This window comes from Acomys russatus, chromosome 4 (assembly GCF_903995435.1).
Source record: "Acomys russatus chromosome 4, mAcoRus1.1, whole genome shotgun sequence".
NCBI classification, from domain to species: Eukaryota; Metazoa; Chordata; class Mammalia; order Rodentia; family Muridae; genus Acomys; species Acomys russatus.
In genome coordinates this window covers 57,717,399-57,733,713 of record NC_067140.1, presented here as the reverse complement: position 1 = coordinate 57,733,713, position 16,315 = coordinate 57,717,399, and the positions used below count along the sequence as shown (strand labels likewise).

Sequence of the window (16,315 nt, the reverse complement as noted above, 5' to 3'; positions counted from 1 at the left end):
GCAGATCACAGTGAGTTCAAGGCCAGCCTGGTCTACAAAGCAAGTCCAGGATAGCCAAGGATAACACAGAGAGATCCTGTCTCAACCCCCCCAAAATAAACAAACAAATAAATAAAATTTAAATATCTACACAGCACTCAAAAAACTGGGGCAAAAAAGGAGAAACTTTTAGATTTAAACATGAGCAAATAATACCTGTTTACTTTTTTGTTTTGTTTTTGGTTTTTGGTTTTTGGATTTTGGTTTTTGGAGACAGGATCTCTCTGTGTTAGCCTTGGCTGTCCTGGAGTCACTTTGTAGACCAGGCTGGCCTTGGACTCACAGAGATCCGCCTGCCTCTGCCTCCCAAGTGCTGGGATTAAAGGGCATTTTTCAATCTCAAGTAATCACATTTGTCAACTCTTGGGGCTACAGTGGGTGCTACTGTAGTCCTACTGTAGTTCCTGGCTATGTCTTGAAGTGATTTCCCCTACTAGTTTTGCTGTTTCTAGTTTTCAAGTCTTTATTTTGAGTTTCTTCTCTCCTGTGAGATAAGGATGTGACTCCACTCTGCAGCAGGCAACACGACAGTCTGCCAGCATCACTTTTTGAAGAGAAAGGGGCTCCTCCCTAGGGCATGTTTTTAGCACCTTCGCCAAATATTAGAGAGCTACAGACCTAGGGTTTTATTCTAGCACACACCTTGAATGTCAGCACTCAGGACGCAGATCTCTGTGAGTTCGAGGCTGGCCTCATCTACATACAGAGTTCTAAGCCAGCCAGGGCTAGATAAAAACCAGCAGATAAACAGACAAAATGCAGAGCACAGATACCCAGAGGGAAACTAGTCAGTCTTAATAAAAGAAACCCTGTCATTGTGACAACACAAACGAACCCGGAAAACAATGTCACATGGAATAAACAAGACACAGAAAGACAAGTAGGACACAGTCTCATGGTCATGTAGAATTTAAATGAGAAGTCAAAGATGAGTTAACAGAGGCTGGTAGAGGAGGTGCTGGCGAGGTGCTTATAAAAGACTGCAAGCTTTCCGAGAGCGGGAACAGATTCAAGAGATCTATTCTAGAATAGTCAGTAACTTTTTTTTCGCTTTTTAAAGATTTATTTTTGCCTGCTGATACATGTCAGAAGGAGGGCACTCCATGTGAGTGCAGGGCCATCAAAGGGCAACTGAAGTTACAGGCAGTAGTGAGCTGCCTGACACCCACCTACAGGAAGAGAACTCCGGGTCAGCACACTTGCTCAGCAACCACTTTTACCCTCCGAGCCACCTCACCAGCACAACAGTTCTTTAAAGTCAGTAAGTACACTTTAAACGTACTCATCAGAGAAAGAAAATGGAATGTAAGGTAATGCATGTTAAATAGTTCAATTTAGCCATTCTATAATGTATACATATTTCAAAACATGTATAAACATACGTATTTCTATTTGTTAATAAATTAAATAAGGGCTGGGCATGGTGGGCAGAGGTAGAGGGTGTCTTCAAGTTCAAGGCCAGCCTGCTCTACAGAGGGAGTTCCAGAATAGCTAGTGAGACTGTCTCAAAACAACAACAAACCCACAAAAAAACCAAAGAATAACAACAAGAACAACAAAGAAATGGATAAAATGCAGAACACACACTCACACAGAGGGAAACTAGTCAGCCTTAATAAAAGAAACCCTGTCATTGTGACAATATCTGTGGCCAAAATTTGGAACATACATCTGTATAATAAAATGAAATGGGTAAAACCTATGACAAAGGAAACAGATCGGCTTAAATAGAGCCTGAAAACTGACGCTGGTGAGGCAGAGCTACACCACACTTCACAATGATAAAAGCACCATCTAGAGAGAAGGCACAGAGGGCGGAATGGAGTCAGACGTTAACTGGTACACATTCAAAGCAGTGGGTTCTGGAAGACAACCAGAACACGAGGTAGAAAGTGCGGGAGCCACGTGAGTCCAGCATAAACAGGCTCAGTCTGAGCTCCTGGAGCCCCATCAAGTAGTTGCAATCTTCTTGAATAAGGTACTAACTGTAACTCAAGTCACAATAAAGACCTTAACTTTGGCCAAAAAGAGCCTTAGAGAGCACATGCCGACTAAGCGCCGGACCACTGAGACCCAGGAGCGAGAGCGCCTCTGTACAGGACTGGAGAATGAGGATGCTCACAAGGCACCATAAGCCAGGAGTACAGCCTCTTCCTGACAGCCACACGCCCAGCCTGGGCCTTGTATGGATAGCTCAGCTCACGCAGCCCAGGACCTAGGGTATTCAGTGCACAGAGACCTACCTGATGGTAGTGAGGAGAGGAATCTGGGAAGATATGGAGCTGCTGTCAAAGACTCTGCAAAACAAATGTTGGAAACAGTTATATCATCCTGTACTGAGATTCCAGTTTTTCTGAAATGGTGTAAGTGTGTAAGATTCACAGTAGAAAACAGTCATCACTTTACGTGGGGTCATAGTCTAACCACAGACACCATCTTTAACACTAAGTACATGGGCTTACTAAAATTCAGTCTTTATTATAAGCTTAGTGTGGAAATATTTAAACACTATTACTCAAAAAAAAAAAAAAAATGTTTTTCTTTAAGACAGTATCTCACAGCTGGGCAGTGGTGGCACATGCCTTTAATCCCAGAGCTGGGGATCTGAGTTCAAGGTAAGCTCAAATTCAAGGCTACAGAGTTGAGGTCCAGGACTACACAGAGAAACCCTGTCTAGAAAAGAAAAGAAAAGAAAAGAGACAAAGGCAGTATCTCATTCTGCATGCTTAGAACTGCTGATCTTCCTACGTGGCCTCCTGAGAGCTGAAATTACAAGTACACACCACTATACCAGCTTAGCGTGCGCATCCTAAAGTGCCAATCTGGCATCTAAAACGACATTCAGATTCACAAATAGGCAACAGACATAGGCTGTGGTATGAAAATGCACTAACACTCTGAGTGCGTGCAGGCCCAAAAAGCAATCTTCCTGCCTCTTTACGTGACAGCCTGACAGTGCAGTTTCCAAACTGAACAGACTGATGGCTGGCATGCAAGTGGAGGGACCCAGAATCCTCTACTGGGTACCATGGTAGAAGGAAGCCAACCTCAGTATCACACCTCCCCTCTGCCCCAGCTGATCCAGAGTAATCTCTTGCCTGGCTTGATTATTAGAAAGCTTACTTACTAGAGGTTAATGTTGTAGCATCAACTCTAGAGTGTAAATGAATAAAAAGGGGTAAAAAGCTGCTGAAACACACAAACCAAAAACCCTGTGTGGGCGGAAAGGGACACGGCTGCTCTGCCCTCATGATAAACACTCTGACTTCATCTCCTGGTAAAACTCACACATTCTGCTAGACACTAACATGGGCACCTACAGATCACGTGTTCACCATCCTTGAGTGTGACCCACGGGATACGTTCACTAGATATATTTGTTGAAGAAAATAATTTCAACCCTTTGGGGGTGGGGGTGTGCGTGCGTGCGTGCGCGTGTTCAAGACAGTGTTTCTCTGTGTAACCTTGGCTGTCCTGGACTTGCTTTGTAGACCAGGCTGGCCTGACTACCTATCAAAGTACTGGGACTAAAAGTGTGTGCCACCACACCTGGCTAAATTCCAATTCTTAAAGAGCTTGCAAATTTAAAACAAATTTAAGTATTCTTGAAGAGAACAGAACATTTTTCCTGTAGTTGCATTAACAGTCTTCACATCTTTTTCTAGAGATGAGGGTCTCACTATGCTGCCCATCTGGGTTCAAGGCATCCTCCTGCCGCGGCCTGTCAAGAAACTGGGACTAGAAAGCCTTTTCATGTTTCTTTAACAACATTATTTTCTGTCTCTAAGTTCAACTGATTTAAATCAGTTTGGGGAGGCAGCTATAGAAAGGTACTAAAGCTAAAAAACCCTAAAATAATACCTATTATTAGCTTATGCAGAAGCATCATTTTTTGTTGTTTTCTACATGCCTGAAGTCTGAGACTCTCCGATTTCTATTTAACACACTATTAAGGTAGATCCGGAACATACCCAGGAGGCCAAAGCAGCAGGATCGTAAGTTCAAGGCCAGCCTGGAATACACAGGAGACATGGAAGAGGGAGGGAGAGCGGTCACAAAGAAAAAGGGAGGTAGAAAAAGAAAAGAAGGCGGGTGGAAGAGAGGGAAAGGAGGGAAAGAGGGCAGAGCCATAACACAGTGATTCCATAGCAACAGCAGGAAGCATAATTTCTAGTCCACAGGCACCATAGCTGCAGTCTCTAAACATGTTACCTCAGCTTACAGTCAGCACATGTGGTCACCACTCTGTTACCAGTAACAGGTGAGAAATATGCAGAGGCGATGCTCTTCGAGTGTCCAGTCAGAGTGATCAGGGGCTGGCTTGCCCTGGAATTCAGGCACCTCGCATCATAAACATGAACGTCCCTGGGACAGGAAAAGAGATTATCAGTGCAGCCCACACATGAGCCCAAGGAGCAGGGCTGCCAGACACAGACTCCTGCTACATGACGAAGACTTAAGAGGCTCAGATCTGTAACTTTACAGAGTGGCTGGCGTATATCAGAAAAATCCTAAGACACACAGATCCACGCTCCCACCAGGCACAGAGAGTCTTTCCTGTGGGTTTTTTTTTTTTTTTCATTATCTCTAAGAAACAAAGTTAGAGGTCACACACGTTTCTCTGTTTATTACAATTTTACGTTTTCTTCTCATGAAACGCATACTGTGCCAAAGGGACAGATGTGTGCTTCTTTGAACAGCTCTCTATGACACCAAAACAATTCCTATTAGAAAGCAATTACACTTAAAACATTGCTATCAATGTGAGTGAGAAATTTGCTTGGCTTCTGTACAGCACAAAAGTCAAGCATAGGTCAAGTGTGGTGGGGCATGCTTTTAGTCTCAACTACAAGGCAGAGGCAGCAGGTGGGTCTCTGAGTTCCAGACCAGCCAGGGCTTCACAGTAAGATCTTGTCTCCAGAAAGAAACAGAGATGGGGGCGGAGGGGAGTGTTAGTCAGCCAAGGGTCTGAGAAACTAAACTAAATCACATACTTGTGACATGAAAAGGATTAAATCCTAAAATTGTCCGCAGAGCCTATCTCAAGCCTGGCAGGTAACAGACCTATAAACCTTGAAAGGTGAGGCAGGAGGACCACTACGATTTCAAACCAGCCTGAGAGAGAGCAAGTGGGACTATGTCTCAAAACCAACCAACCAACCAACCCAGAAGAAAACAAGCATACCTCAGTCCTGCCGTAATAAAATACTGTCTGGATACTGGGTGGACATGAAGAGTCCGTATTTTTCCCAAGGATGAATTGAAAAGCTGCTCATAGGAAGCTCCAGGTGTCCGTCTATCGACCAGTGACAAATGTCCATCCCAGTGTCCCACCAGCAGAGTGGAAGCATCTTCCGCCAAGAAGTCAAAGGAGGAGGAAGGGTTCCCCTCGTTCCTGTACACCTAGGGGAGACGTCAGCCCATTAAAACGCTGAGGTTGGGGAGGCGGCTCAGGGGTCCCAGTGCTCACCACACGCCTGACAATCTGCATTCAATCCCGGAACCCATAGATAAAACAATGAGGAGGCACAGAGCCGTACCCCTACCACGGCAGGGGGTGGAGAAGAGGCTCAGGCAGGCAGCCTGGCATGCCAGCACAGCAGCACAAGCAGAGTGACTCAGCCTGGAAAGTGGGGCAACAACGGACTCCCTGAAGTTGTCCTCATGCCTCTACATGTGGCCCACGCTGGCCTTGAACTCCTGATCCTTCTGCATTCTCTTCCCAAATGCTGGGATTATTCTTTCAGAGAAAACCAATGCTTAAATCCCTCATAAAGTGGGTTCCATGGCACAAGCCTTTAATCCCAGTACTAGGAAAGCAGAGGAAGGCAGATCTCTGCAAGTTCAAGACCAGCCTGGTCTACAAAGCAAGTCCAGACAGCCAGGACTACACAGACAAACCCTGTCTCGAAAAACCAGAGGGAAAAATATCCCTAGTAAAGCAATTACGCTGAGGCATCTCTCTAGACCTAAAATTATATCTTTTTTTTTTTCCAAGACAGGTCTTCTACCTGCCTCTGCCTCCCTGAGTGCTGGTATTAAAGGCGTTCGCAGCTACACCCAGCCTAAAATTATATCTTAATAGAAGTAGTTTTGCATCCAAGTGAAGTCTAAGATAGATGACTGGATGTTGAATTATAACTATTGCTGCTAGAAGAATAAATGGATTAAAAGTCTTTTGTTTTGAGCCAGGCATGGTGGCCTATGCCTTTAATCCCAACACTTGGGAGGCAGAGGCTGGTAGATCTCTGTGCGTTTGAGGCCAGCCTGGTCTACAAAGCAAGAAACTCTGTCGCAAAAATAAATAAATAAATATTTTTGTTTTGTTTGTGTGTTTTTGAAAGATGGTCGCTGGGTGGCCCAGGCTGGATTCAAACTCACGATACATAGCTAAGGACCTTGAACACCCTCCTGCCTCCACTTCCTAAGGGCTGAGATCACACACACATGCCAGTGTATGTAGTACTGAGGATGGAAAGGCCTTGGGCCTCCTAGGTAGACACTCTACCAACTGACCGACATCCCTAGCATAGATTAAAATTCTTGACAGTTAATAAAGCTGTATAAAAATGTCTCAGTTTCCAAGCTAGGCATGGTAGCTCACACCTCACTTGGGAGTTTGAGGCCAACATTGTGAGTTCCAGGACAGCCAGAGCTACATAGAACCTGTCTTAAAAGAAAAAATAAAGCCAGGGTGTGGTGGTTGTGCACGCCTTTAATCTCAGCACTCAGGAGGCAGAGGCAAGTGGATCGCTGTGAGTTCGAGGCCAGCCTGGTCTACAAAGTGAGTCTAGGGCAGCCAAGACTACACAGAGAACCCCTGTCTCGAAAAACCAAAAAAAAAAAAAGAATAATTTTTGTTCCGTCAATTCTGATTTCACTAAGAGGTAAGTTGTTTGGTACAATAATGTTTGTGATGGCAAACTAGGCTTGGAAGTACAAGCCTGTCATCCCCACACTTGGAAGACTGAGACAGGAAAAATCACAAGCCCAGGCCAACCTACGTTACATGGCAAGGCTCTGTCTCAAAAGACAAGTGCAAATGTAACTACCTTCATTGTTCAATCAAAAAACAAAACACAACAATAACAAAATAAAAACCAACGAAGAGAAAAGCTTCCCCAGTTTGTAAAAAAGAAAATTTGGAAATTCAGTGAAAAATGAACCAGAAGCAGCAGTCATTCCATACTATTTGTAGTTACTAGAATAACTGTTTTAAAGCACGTTTTAAACTGGTGTGCCCCTGTACACTGTGTGCATGTGCATTTGGAGGGAGAGGCCATTCCTTAGGTGCTGTCCATCTTAATTTTTGAGATAGTCTCTCATTTGCCTGGAGTTCATCAAGAAGGCTAGGCTGCCCCCTACACATGTGTAGCAGATGTGCAGCTTGGTCTTCATGTGGGTCCCCTAACAATTGGAGCAGGAGCTGTTTCTGCCTCTGCTGCCTGCCTCTGGATCCCTTTTCCATAGCTGGCTCCTTGTCTGGCCTCAGAGGAAGAGGATGTGCTTAGTCCTGCTGTGACTTGATGTGCCAGGGTGGGCTGGTACCCATGGGGGGAGGGGGACGTAAGGGTTGGACTGGGAGGAGAGAAGGCAGGGTCTGCAATTAGGTTTTAAAATGATTAAATAAATTAATTAATGAAGAAAAAGAAAAAGAAAAAAGGCTAGGCTGGCTGGGTACCAAGGCTCAGGGATCTACCTGGCCGGTCTCTGCCTCCCTGGCACTGAGGTAAGAAGTACGTGCCACCATGAAGAGAGGGTTTTTGCTTTGTTTTTTAAAAAATGTGTCTATTTTGACTTTTCCTGGGACGCTGGAGCTTTTAGAAGCACTTCGCTTTCGGCGGCCGATCTTCTAGTGATTCATTAGATTTGCCCTCGGCTTAGGGTCAGAGCTGTAGGCGCCATGTCAGGCCAAGAAGGTGGCAAAAAGAAGCCCTTGAAACAGCCCAAGAAGCAGACCAAGGAGATGGACGAGGAAGATAAGGCTTTCAAGCAGAAACAGAAGGAGGAGCAGAAGAAACTCGAGGAAATGAAAGCCAAGGCATCGGGCAAGGGCCCCCTGGCCACAGGTGGAATTAAGAAATCTGGCAAAAAGTAGAAGGAAGTTGTATCCTGGAGCCTGTTAAACATCTGGATTCCCTGCCATAATATCTGTGTCACATACAGCTAGAATGGAGTGTTATCCTGAAGCCTATTGTAAATTGTAATAAACGTTTGTAATAAAAATAAATACAATGGCAAAAAAAAAAATGTGTCTATTTTATCTCAAAACAACAACAACAAAGACTTATTTAGTTTTGTGGGGGGAGGTGCGATGTATGGATGGGTATCACATGCATGCTGGAGCCAGAGGTCATCAGAAAAGGATGTCAGATCCCTGGGAACTGGAGGAGACGGTTGTGAGCCACCATGTAGGTGCTGGGAACTGAACCTTATTCCTCTGGGAGAGCAGGCAGTGCTCTTACCCACTGAGCCATCTTTCCAGGCCCTGCACTGCAGTGTTTTACATGAGTCCTGGGGATTGAACTCAGGTCTTCAGGGTTGTACAGCAAGCACTTTAACAAGTGAACTATCTTTTTAAATGCTTTTAAAATATTTAAGGCTTTAAAGCCCAGCACTTGGGGAGGCAAAGAAAGAGGATCTCTCCAAGTTCAAGGCCAACATGGTCTATAAAATGAATTCTAGGACAGTGAGGACTACATAAAACAATTTTGTCTTAAAAAAAAGAAAGAAAGAAAGAAAGAAAGAAAGTGGGCTGGAGAGATGGCTCAGAGGTTAAGAGCACTGACTGCTCTTCCAAAGGTCATGAGTTTGATTCCCAGCAACCACATGGTGGCTCACAACCATGTATGATGAGATCTGATGCCCTCTTCTGGGAAGCAGGCAGAATGCTCTATACATAATAAATAAATCTTAGAAAGAAAGAAAGAAACAAAGACAGACAAAACAAAAAGGTAAAATTTCTTTTAAAAAAAGGTCTAAGTGCCCTATTTCTTCAACCATTCCATCTTTCTTTTTTCCTTTTTGCCATGTTGGAAATCAAGCACAGGCCTGCATGCCTGTTAGGCAAGCAAATCACTGAGCTAAATAAAGCTCCAGACTCCAGACATTACAGGCACAGATCTCATCTGGCTAGCATGGGTTAAGCAGCCCAGGACACAGTGGTCCAAAAAGAAACCCTTCAGATGTCTGCTTCTTGCCAGAGAACCAAATATCACTAAAATCTGTTGTCAACTATGACTTTACCAGGTCAAAACAACTGAGTGAGTCTCTTTACCATCTGTTAAAACTGTGCTGGGAGGACAGAGGTGGGAGTGTGACTCAGCTGGCAGGGCGTCCACCAGGCTGGGTAAATCCCTGGGTGTGATCCTAAGCACCACATAAACCAGGCATCACAGTGCATGCCTACACGATCGCAGCATTTGGGAGATGGAGGCAAGAGGATAAGAAGTTCAAGGTCATCCCTGACTACATAAGGACGTTCAGGCCAGCGAGGATCCATGAGACTTTTAAAAAAATGAAGTTTAGCTCAGTAGTAGAACTCTTATCTAGCATGCTCCTTAGCTCTGGATTCACTCTCTAGCACCAAAAGAAAAAGAAAAAAGAAAAAAGAAAAAAATGGGGCTGGAGAGATGGCTCAGCGGTTAAGAACAGTGACTGGTCTTCCAAAGGACCCGGGTTCAATTCCCAGCACCCACATGGCAGCTCACAACAGTCTTTAACTCCAAGATCTGACATCCTCACACAGACATACGTGAAGGCAAAACACCAATGCACATAAAATAAAAATAAATAAATTAAAAAACAAAAAACTCAAAAAGTTAAATCTTAGCAGGGAAACTATAGAAAATCCTATTTTATTTTATGCAGCTTATATGTTATGTGTAGGCCAAAAGTTTGGAGTATACATAATGTAATGAATGTCTATAAACAAAAATATATTCTAGTATTTTTCCCAAATGAATATGCACAAGGATTAAGCCTAGAAACAGAACACTGCCTTTCGTTTTGTTTTGATTTTTGTTTTTTGAGACAGGGTTTCTCGGTACAGCCCAGGCTGTCCTGGGACGCACTGTGTAGACCAGGCTGGCCTTAAACTCACACTGATCCACCTGCCTCTGCCTCCCAACTGCTGGGATTAAAGGTGTGCGCCACCACTGCCCAGCCTGAACAGTACTTTTACTCAAAAGCTTTTCCACAAATAAAGCAAATATATGACAGCTGTATGGTTGTATGTGCCCATACTGCAGTCCCAGACATGCTGGGACAGAGGCCGGAAGCTCACCAATCAGCTCAAAGCCAGCCTGGGCTTCTTGGTGAGTTCTACCTCAAAAAGCAAACGATAAATAGTTTACTTATTAGTACTAATTCAGTTTAATTTTCATGACAGCTGTGTAAGGAAGATACTATGACTATCCCACTTCATAGCGGAGGAAACTGAGACACAGAAGTTAAGTGACTTATGAAGGGCACACAACACAACAGACAGTCTGAGACTTGGCCTTAGTCCCTGAGATGTACCACACTTCTCTCAGTCTGACTGACACAGGAATCACTTGTGAGGCATGTAATAAGTAATCCAGAATATTGTCTGATTTCCGGTTGTAAACACATTAACATTTACCTCATCAAAAACAGCACTGGAGAAATCTCCACATCGCAAAGTGCCATCATAGCTCAGGGACAGCAGGTGGGCAGGGTTGGCGGGTGAGAAGTAAAGACAGCTAACAGGTTGACTGTGAGGATAAAAAACATACGTCCTATCTTCACATTGCTGGGTCTGGAAGAAAGTCGGGGTGAGGGAAAGACAAAACTAGTGAGAAGCAGTAATGGTTGCTATGTCTTCACATCATTATTTATGGAGGAATTATATTGCTTTTTTTTTTTTCTGAGACAGGGTTTCTCTGTGTAGCCTTAACTGCCCTGGACTCACTTTGTAGACCAGGCTGGCCTTGAACTCACAGCGATCCACCTGCCTCTGCCTCCTGAGTGCTGGGATTAAAGGCGTGCGCCAGCACTGCCCAGCTATATTGCTTATTCTTATAGGCATAAGATTATTGTGTAATTCAAACGCTGATTGCTGCCCCCCATATCTGGTTGCAATCCTTGTTCTGAGAGCCTCCTGTCTCAATGTTGTGTAAATACTACTCCCCAATTGTCCCCTGGTATGCCAATAAAGCAGCTTATAGCCAATCGTTGAGCAGAGGAGAGAATAGGGCTGGACTTCCTGCCAGCCAGAGGAGGAGTAAGAGGAGAAAGTAGAGGATTCAGGCACGGCAGAGGTCCAAAAGGAGAGGAGCTGGAGCAGGTAAAGCTACAAAGTGCAAGTATCTCTGGGATGTACATAGTGAGGAAGCCAAATTACCTTAGAGGTTTAAGAATATAGTAACAACTGCTCAGTTATTGTATTGTGAAGCTTATCATTAAACAAATATAATAGAGTCTCAATTATTTGTGTGATAGCCAAATTGAGAGAAACTGAGAAACAGTTTTATAAAAATAACTTTAATATAGTCTACCTACATTCACTCTCCCAGACAATCAGAACCAGGAACCTTTTTTTAAAAACATAATGTAAAAAAAACAAAAAACAAAAAAACCCATAATGTACATGTGTGTACACCAACATGCACATACAGAAGCCATGACACACACGTGTAGATCAGAGGACATCCTGTGGGAGTTGGTTCTCTCCTTCCATCATGTGTGTTCGGGGTGTAGCTTAGGTCACCTACCAAGCATCTTTGTCCTCTGAGCATCTCACAGGTCCAAAACCAACTACTCTGTATTGAAATTCTTTGCTTCCTAATATTCAGTTTAACAATATCCAGTCACATTAACTTAACATATCAAGCTTTTGACAACTATCAAACTAGTTTCTTCATAACAGAGGCAAAAAAAGGGGGGAGGGGAGCGCTAAAGAGATCGCTTAGAGGTTAAGAGCACTGGCTACTTTCCCAAAGGTTCTGAGTCCAGTTCCCAGCAACCACATGATGGCTCACAACCATCTATAATATGATCTAATGCCCTCTTCTGGCCTACAAGTGTACATGTAGGCAGAGCACTGTATACATAATAAATAAATCTTTTAAAAAAATAAAAGTTTCTGCTAGCACATAGCAGAGGCGTGCACCTATAATCACAGCTACTCATGAGGATCACTGGAGCAGGAGAAGTGGCGTTAAGGCTAGTCCAAGCAACATAGCAAGATGCTGCCTCAAAACAGAAGAAAAGAGCTAGAGAGTCGGCTCAGCAATTAAAATCATCTGCTGCTCTTACAGGGGGCCCTGCAGAGTTTAACTCCCAGCACCTGCATGGCACCTCACAACACTTGCAACTCTTGGTGCCCTCTTTGACCTCGAGGACATTAGGCACGCACCTGGTACAGACATACATGCAGGCAAAACGGGCATACACATAAAATTAAAAGTAAAACTTTTAAAAAATTAGTAAAAAAAAAAAAGTAAGTCAATACCAAGTGGTCATCTCTGAAATCATATACATAAAATTATCATGTGGACTTGAGCAGATTATATTTAGGAAGAGATACACAGACATATAACAATAATTAAAGAAACAGAGACCATGAATTTGAGAGAGCAAGGGGGAAATGGGAAAGGTTGGAGGCAGGAAAGAGAAGGGGGCAAAGTATTTTTAAAATGTAAAAAGCACAAAAGCATGGGACAATGAGATGACTCAGCAGGTGAAGGTGCTTGTCACTAAGACGTACATGGAGGTGACACACACGTATACATAAAGCTATAAAGACATATCTCAGTTCTGATCAGCAGTTCATCTTTTGTTTTCTTTTGTTGTTTTGTTTCATCTTTGTTTTTTGAGACAGGGTCGTACTATGTAGCCCTGGCTGGACTGGAACTCAACAAGCAGACCAGGCTGGACATGAACTCACAGAGATCCAACCACCCCTACCTTCCAAGTGCTAGGACTACAGATGTGCACCACCATGCTTGACGCTGATCATGTTTTGTTTTGTCCCCACCACCACCACCAAGACAGGGTTTCTCTGTGTAGCCCTGGCTGTCCTGGAACTCACTCTGTACACCAGGCTGGCCTCAAACTCAGAGATCCATCTGCCTCCCTCCTGAGTGCTGGGATTAAAGGAGCGCACCGCCATGCCTAGCCTTTTTTTTTTTAAAGATTTATCTTACAGCTAGGAAGCATAGTGGCACACTTAGTCTCAGCATTCCAGAGGGAGAGGCAGTTGGATCTGAGTTCAAGGCCAGTCTGGTCAACAAAGTAAGTTCCAGGACATCCAAGGACTATACAGAGACCTTGTCTCAAAAAGAAAAAAAAAATTTTTTTTTCAGATCTCTGTGAGTTCAAGGCCAGCCTGGTCTACAGGGTGAGTTGAGGACAGCCAAGGCTACACAGAGAAATTCTGTCTCAAAAAACCCAAAGAACAAAACAACAATTATTTTATTTTACATATACATGAATGCTACAGCATGTTGGTATGGTGTCTGGTTCCTGAAGAGGCCAGAAGAGGGCATTGGATCTCTTGGAACTGGAGTTACGGAAGATTGTGAGCTGCCATGTGGATGCTGGGAACAGAACCTGGGTCTGCTGGAACAGCAACAGGGCTCTTAACAGCTAAGCTACTTACTACCCAGCCTGGTGATCATCAATCCTTTTTAAGCTGTTCCACCCCAGAGCTTCCTGCCTGGTGGGCAAATGCCCTACTTACTGAGCTACACACTCCCAGCCTGTATTTTATTTATGCCCAGTAACTTTTTTTTTCTTCAAACTCACAAGTATGGAATTTCTTTTGATTTTACACACAGAAGAGTACATACCTATTTTTATTGATTTGCTCCTCAAATTACTGTCCAAAATAATTCTCTGACTTAACTAAAATGTGGGCGGGAGCTAGGGACGAAGCTCAGCTAGTAGGGTGCTTGTGCTTGCCTAACAGGTACGAAGTCCTGGGTTTGATCCTCAGCAATAAGCAAGCTGGGCTGAGTGCTACAGCCTGCAATACTCAGCACTTGAGAGGTGGAGCAAGAGCCTCCGAAGCTGGAGGACAACTGGGCTCTGTTTAATAAAGAGAGAGGGCAGAGCGTGGTGGCGCAGGCCTGTAATCCTAGCACTTGGGAGCCAGAGGCAGGCAGATCTCTGAGTTCGAGGTCAGCCTGGTCCTGTTCCACAACAGCCAGGGCTGCACAGAGAAACCCTATCTGGAAAAACAAACGAGAGAGAGAGAGAGAGAGAGAGAGAGAGAGAGAGAGAGAGAGAGAGAGAGAGAGAGAGAGAGAGAGAGAGAGAGAGAAGAAAATATATCTAACATGTTGGTCACTATATTGAGCTCAAGGCCAGCCTGAACTACAAGAGCTCTGTCTCAGAAACACAGAAAATTATATTTATAAATACACAAACAAATAGGAGCCGAGGATGTAGTTCAGTTGGTGGAGTGCCTGCTGAGCACACACAAAGCCCTGGATTCAGTCCCCAGCACAGTATAAACCATTCAAGGTAGGTTGTCCTACGATCTCCATGCATGCATGCACTGTGGCATGCGCACACACACACACACACACACACACACACACACACACACACACACACAATTTAAAAAATAAAACAAGCTAGAGAGATGACTCAGTGGTTAAGCGCTCTTCCAGAGGATTTGTGTCAGCTCCCAACACCCACACGTCGGCTCACAACTGTCTATAACTCCAGTCCCAGGGGACTTCTGGCTTCTGTGGGCACCACACATGGAATATAGTACATACAAGCAAAAAAAAAAAAAAAAAAATCCATACACATAAATGTTTAAATTAAAAAGAACTTTTAGCAGAGCATGGGGGCTCTTTATAGAACCTGGGAAACAGAGGCAGGCAGAGCTCAGGGATTGCGAGGCCTGCCTGGTCTACAACAGTCTCAAAACACATAGACAGACAGACAGACAGACACACACACACACACACACACACACACCTTAAAAAATAATTGAACATAACTTCAGATCATAGCAGACCCTATTTTGAACATAATTTAAAGACTTAAGACTTTTAAAAATAATTTATTTAATTTTAATTTATGTGCATTGGTGTGAGGGTGTCAGATCTTGGAGTTACAGACAGTTGTGAGCTGTCATGTGGCTATGGGAATTGAACCTAGGTCTTTTAGAAAAGCGGGCAGAGCTATTAACCACTGAGCCATCTCTCTGGCCCCCTAAACAGACTTTTCATGCAGTTTTTCACGTATACATTTAATGCCTCTTGCCAGATAACTTACATCCAGCTGGCTAAAGATATTCAAGCTAAAAATGTTTAAGTTCTATAAAACAAATTCAAATTCTGCCAGTTTTCCAAACTTTGGGATCATACAGCATAAAACTACAACTCTCACAGCCAGGCAGTGGAGGCACACGCCTTTAATCCCAGCACTCGGGAGGCAGAGGCAGGTAGATCGCTGTGAGTTCGAGGCTAGCCTGATCTACAAAGTGAGTCCAGGACACCAAGACTACACAGAAAAACCCTGTCTCGAAAAACAAACAAACAAAACAAAACCAAAACAAAACAAAACAAAAAAATCCCTACAACTCTTAAGCCACGTTTATGAATGAATATTGTACACTGTTCTCCAAGGCACTCCCTTCAGGCAGACTTTAGATAATCTTTCAAAAGGTACTACCAACTTACCAAATCCCAAAGTCCAATCTGTCCAGACTTGGCCCCTGCTGCTACCAAGGTTGTCACTTCCGATGGATGGAGGGCTACAGAGGAGATGGCGCCGCTAGTCACTTTCCGAACTGTAGATTCACTGATGACCATACCACTTAAGTAGGCTTTATAGCTGAAATTGGTAAATTAAAAATAATCTCAAAAACAACTCAAAAAAGGAAAAGAACAATGGGTAAATACTGGCCAATATCCAACTTCCAGGTGACAAAGGAAACCAAATCAGTTAAGGCAGTTATTTTCCAATTATAAAATTACTCTTTTTTCTTTGTTTTGTTTTGACCAAATCAGTCAAAGTAGTTATTTTCCAATTATAAAATTACTCTTTTTTCTTTGTTTTGTTTTGTTATTTGAGACAGAGTTTCTCTGTGTAGTCTTGGCTGTCCTGGACTCACTTTGCAGACCAGGCTGGCCTCGAACTCACAGCGGTCCACCTGCCTCTGCCTCCCGAGTGCTGGGATTAAAGGTGTGCGCCACCACACCCAGCTCCATAGAAGATTTTTAGAAGAAAAAATTTCAGAGAAACGATTCAATAGTGTATAATAAAAGCCACAAGGATGTCCCCAATGTTTGAC

General features: G+C 43.7%; 2 protein-coding genes across 2 annotated transcripts in view; one reads left to right on the top strand and one right to left on the bottom strand.

The window, feature by feature from the left end:
• Wdr76 (WD repeat domain 76) overlaps positions 1-16,315 on the bottom strand; it is a 47,592-nt gene that overhangs the window by 4,557 nt on the left and 26,720 nt on the right. Inside the window, 5 exon segments of the mRNA XM_051144501.1 lie at positions 2,283-2,336; positions 4,252-4,404; positions 5,225-5,442; positions 10,664-10,819; positions 15,702-15,855. Of these exon segments, the coding sequence (XP_051000458.1) occupies positions 2,283-2,336; positions 4,252-4,404; positions 5,225-5,442; positions 10,664-10,819; positions 15,702-15,855 (735 nt within the window).
• LOC127188104 (translation machinery-associated protein 7-like) lies at positions 7,859-8,266 on the top strand. The gene has a single exon (XM_051144500.1). The coding sequence runs from the start codon at positions 7,943-7,945 to the stop codon at positions 8,135-8,137; it is 195 nt and encodes a 64-aa protein (XP_051000457.1). The 5' UTR covers positions 7,859-7,942; the 3' UTR covers positions 8,138-8,266.

Bases quoted from the DNA above. Each gene is read 5' to 3' on its own strand.
- LOC127188104 (XM_051144500.1), top strand. From the start codon at position 7,943: ATGTCAGGCCAAGAAGGTGGCAAAAAGAAGCCCTTGAAACAGCCCAAG.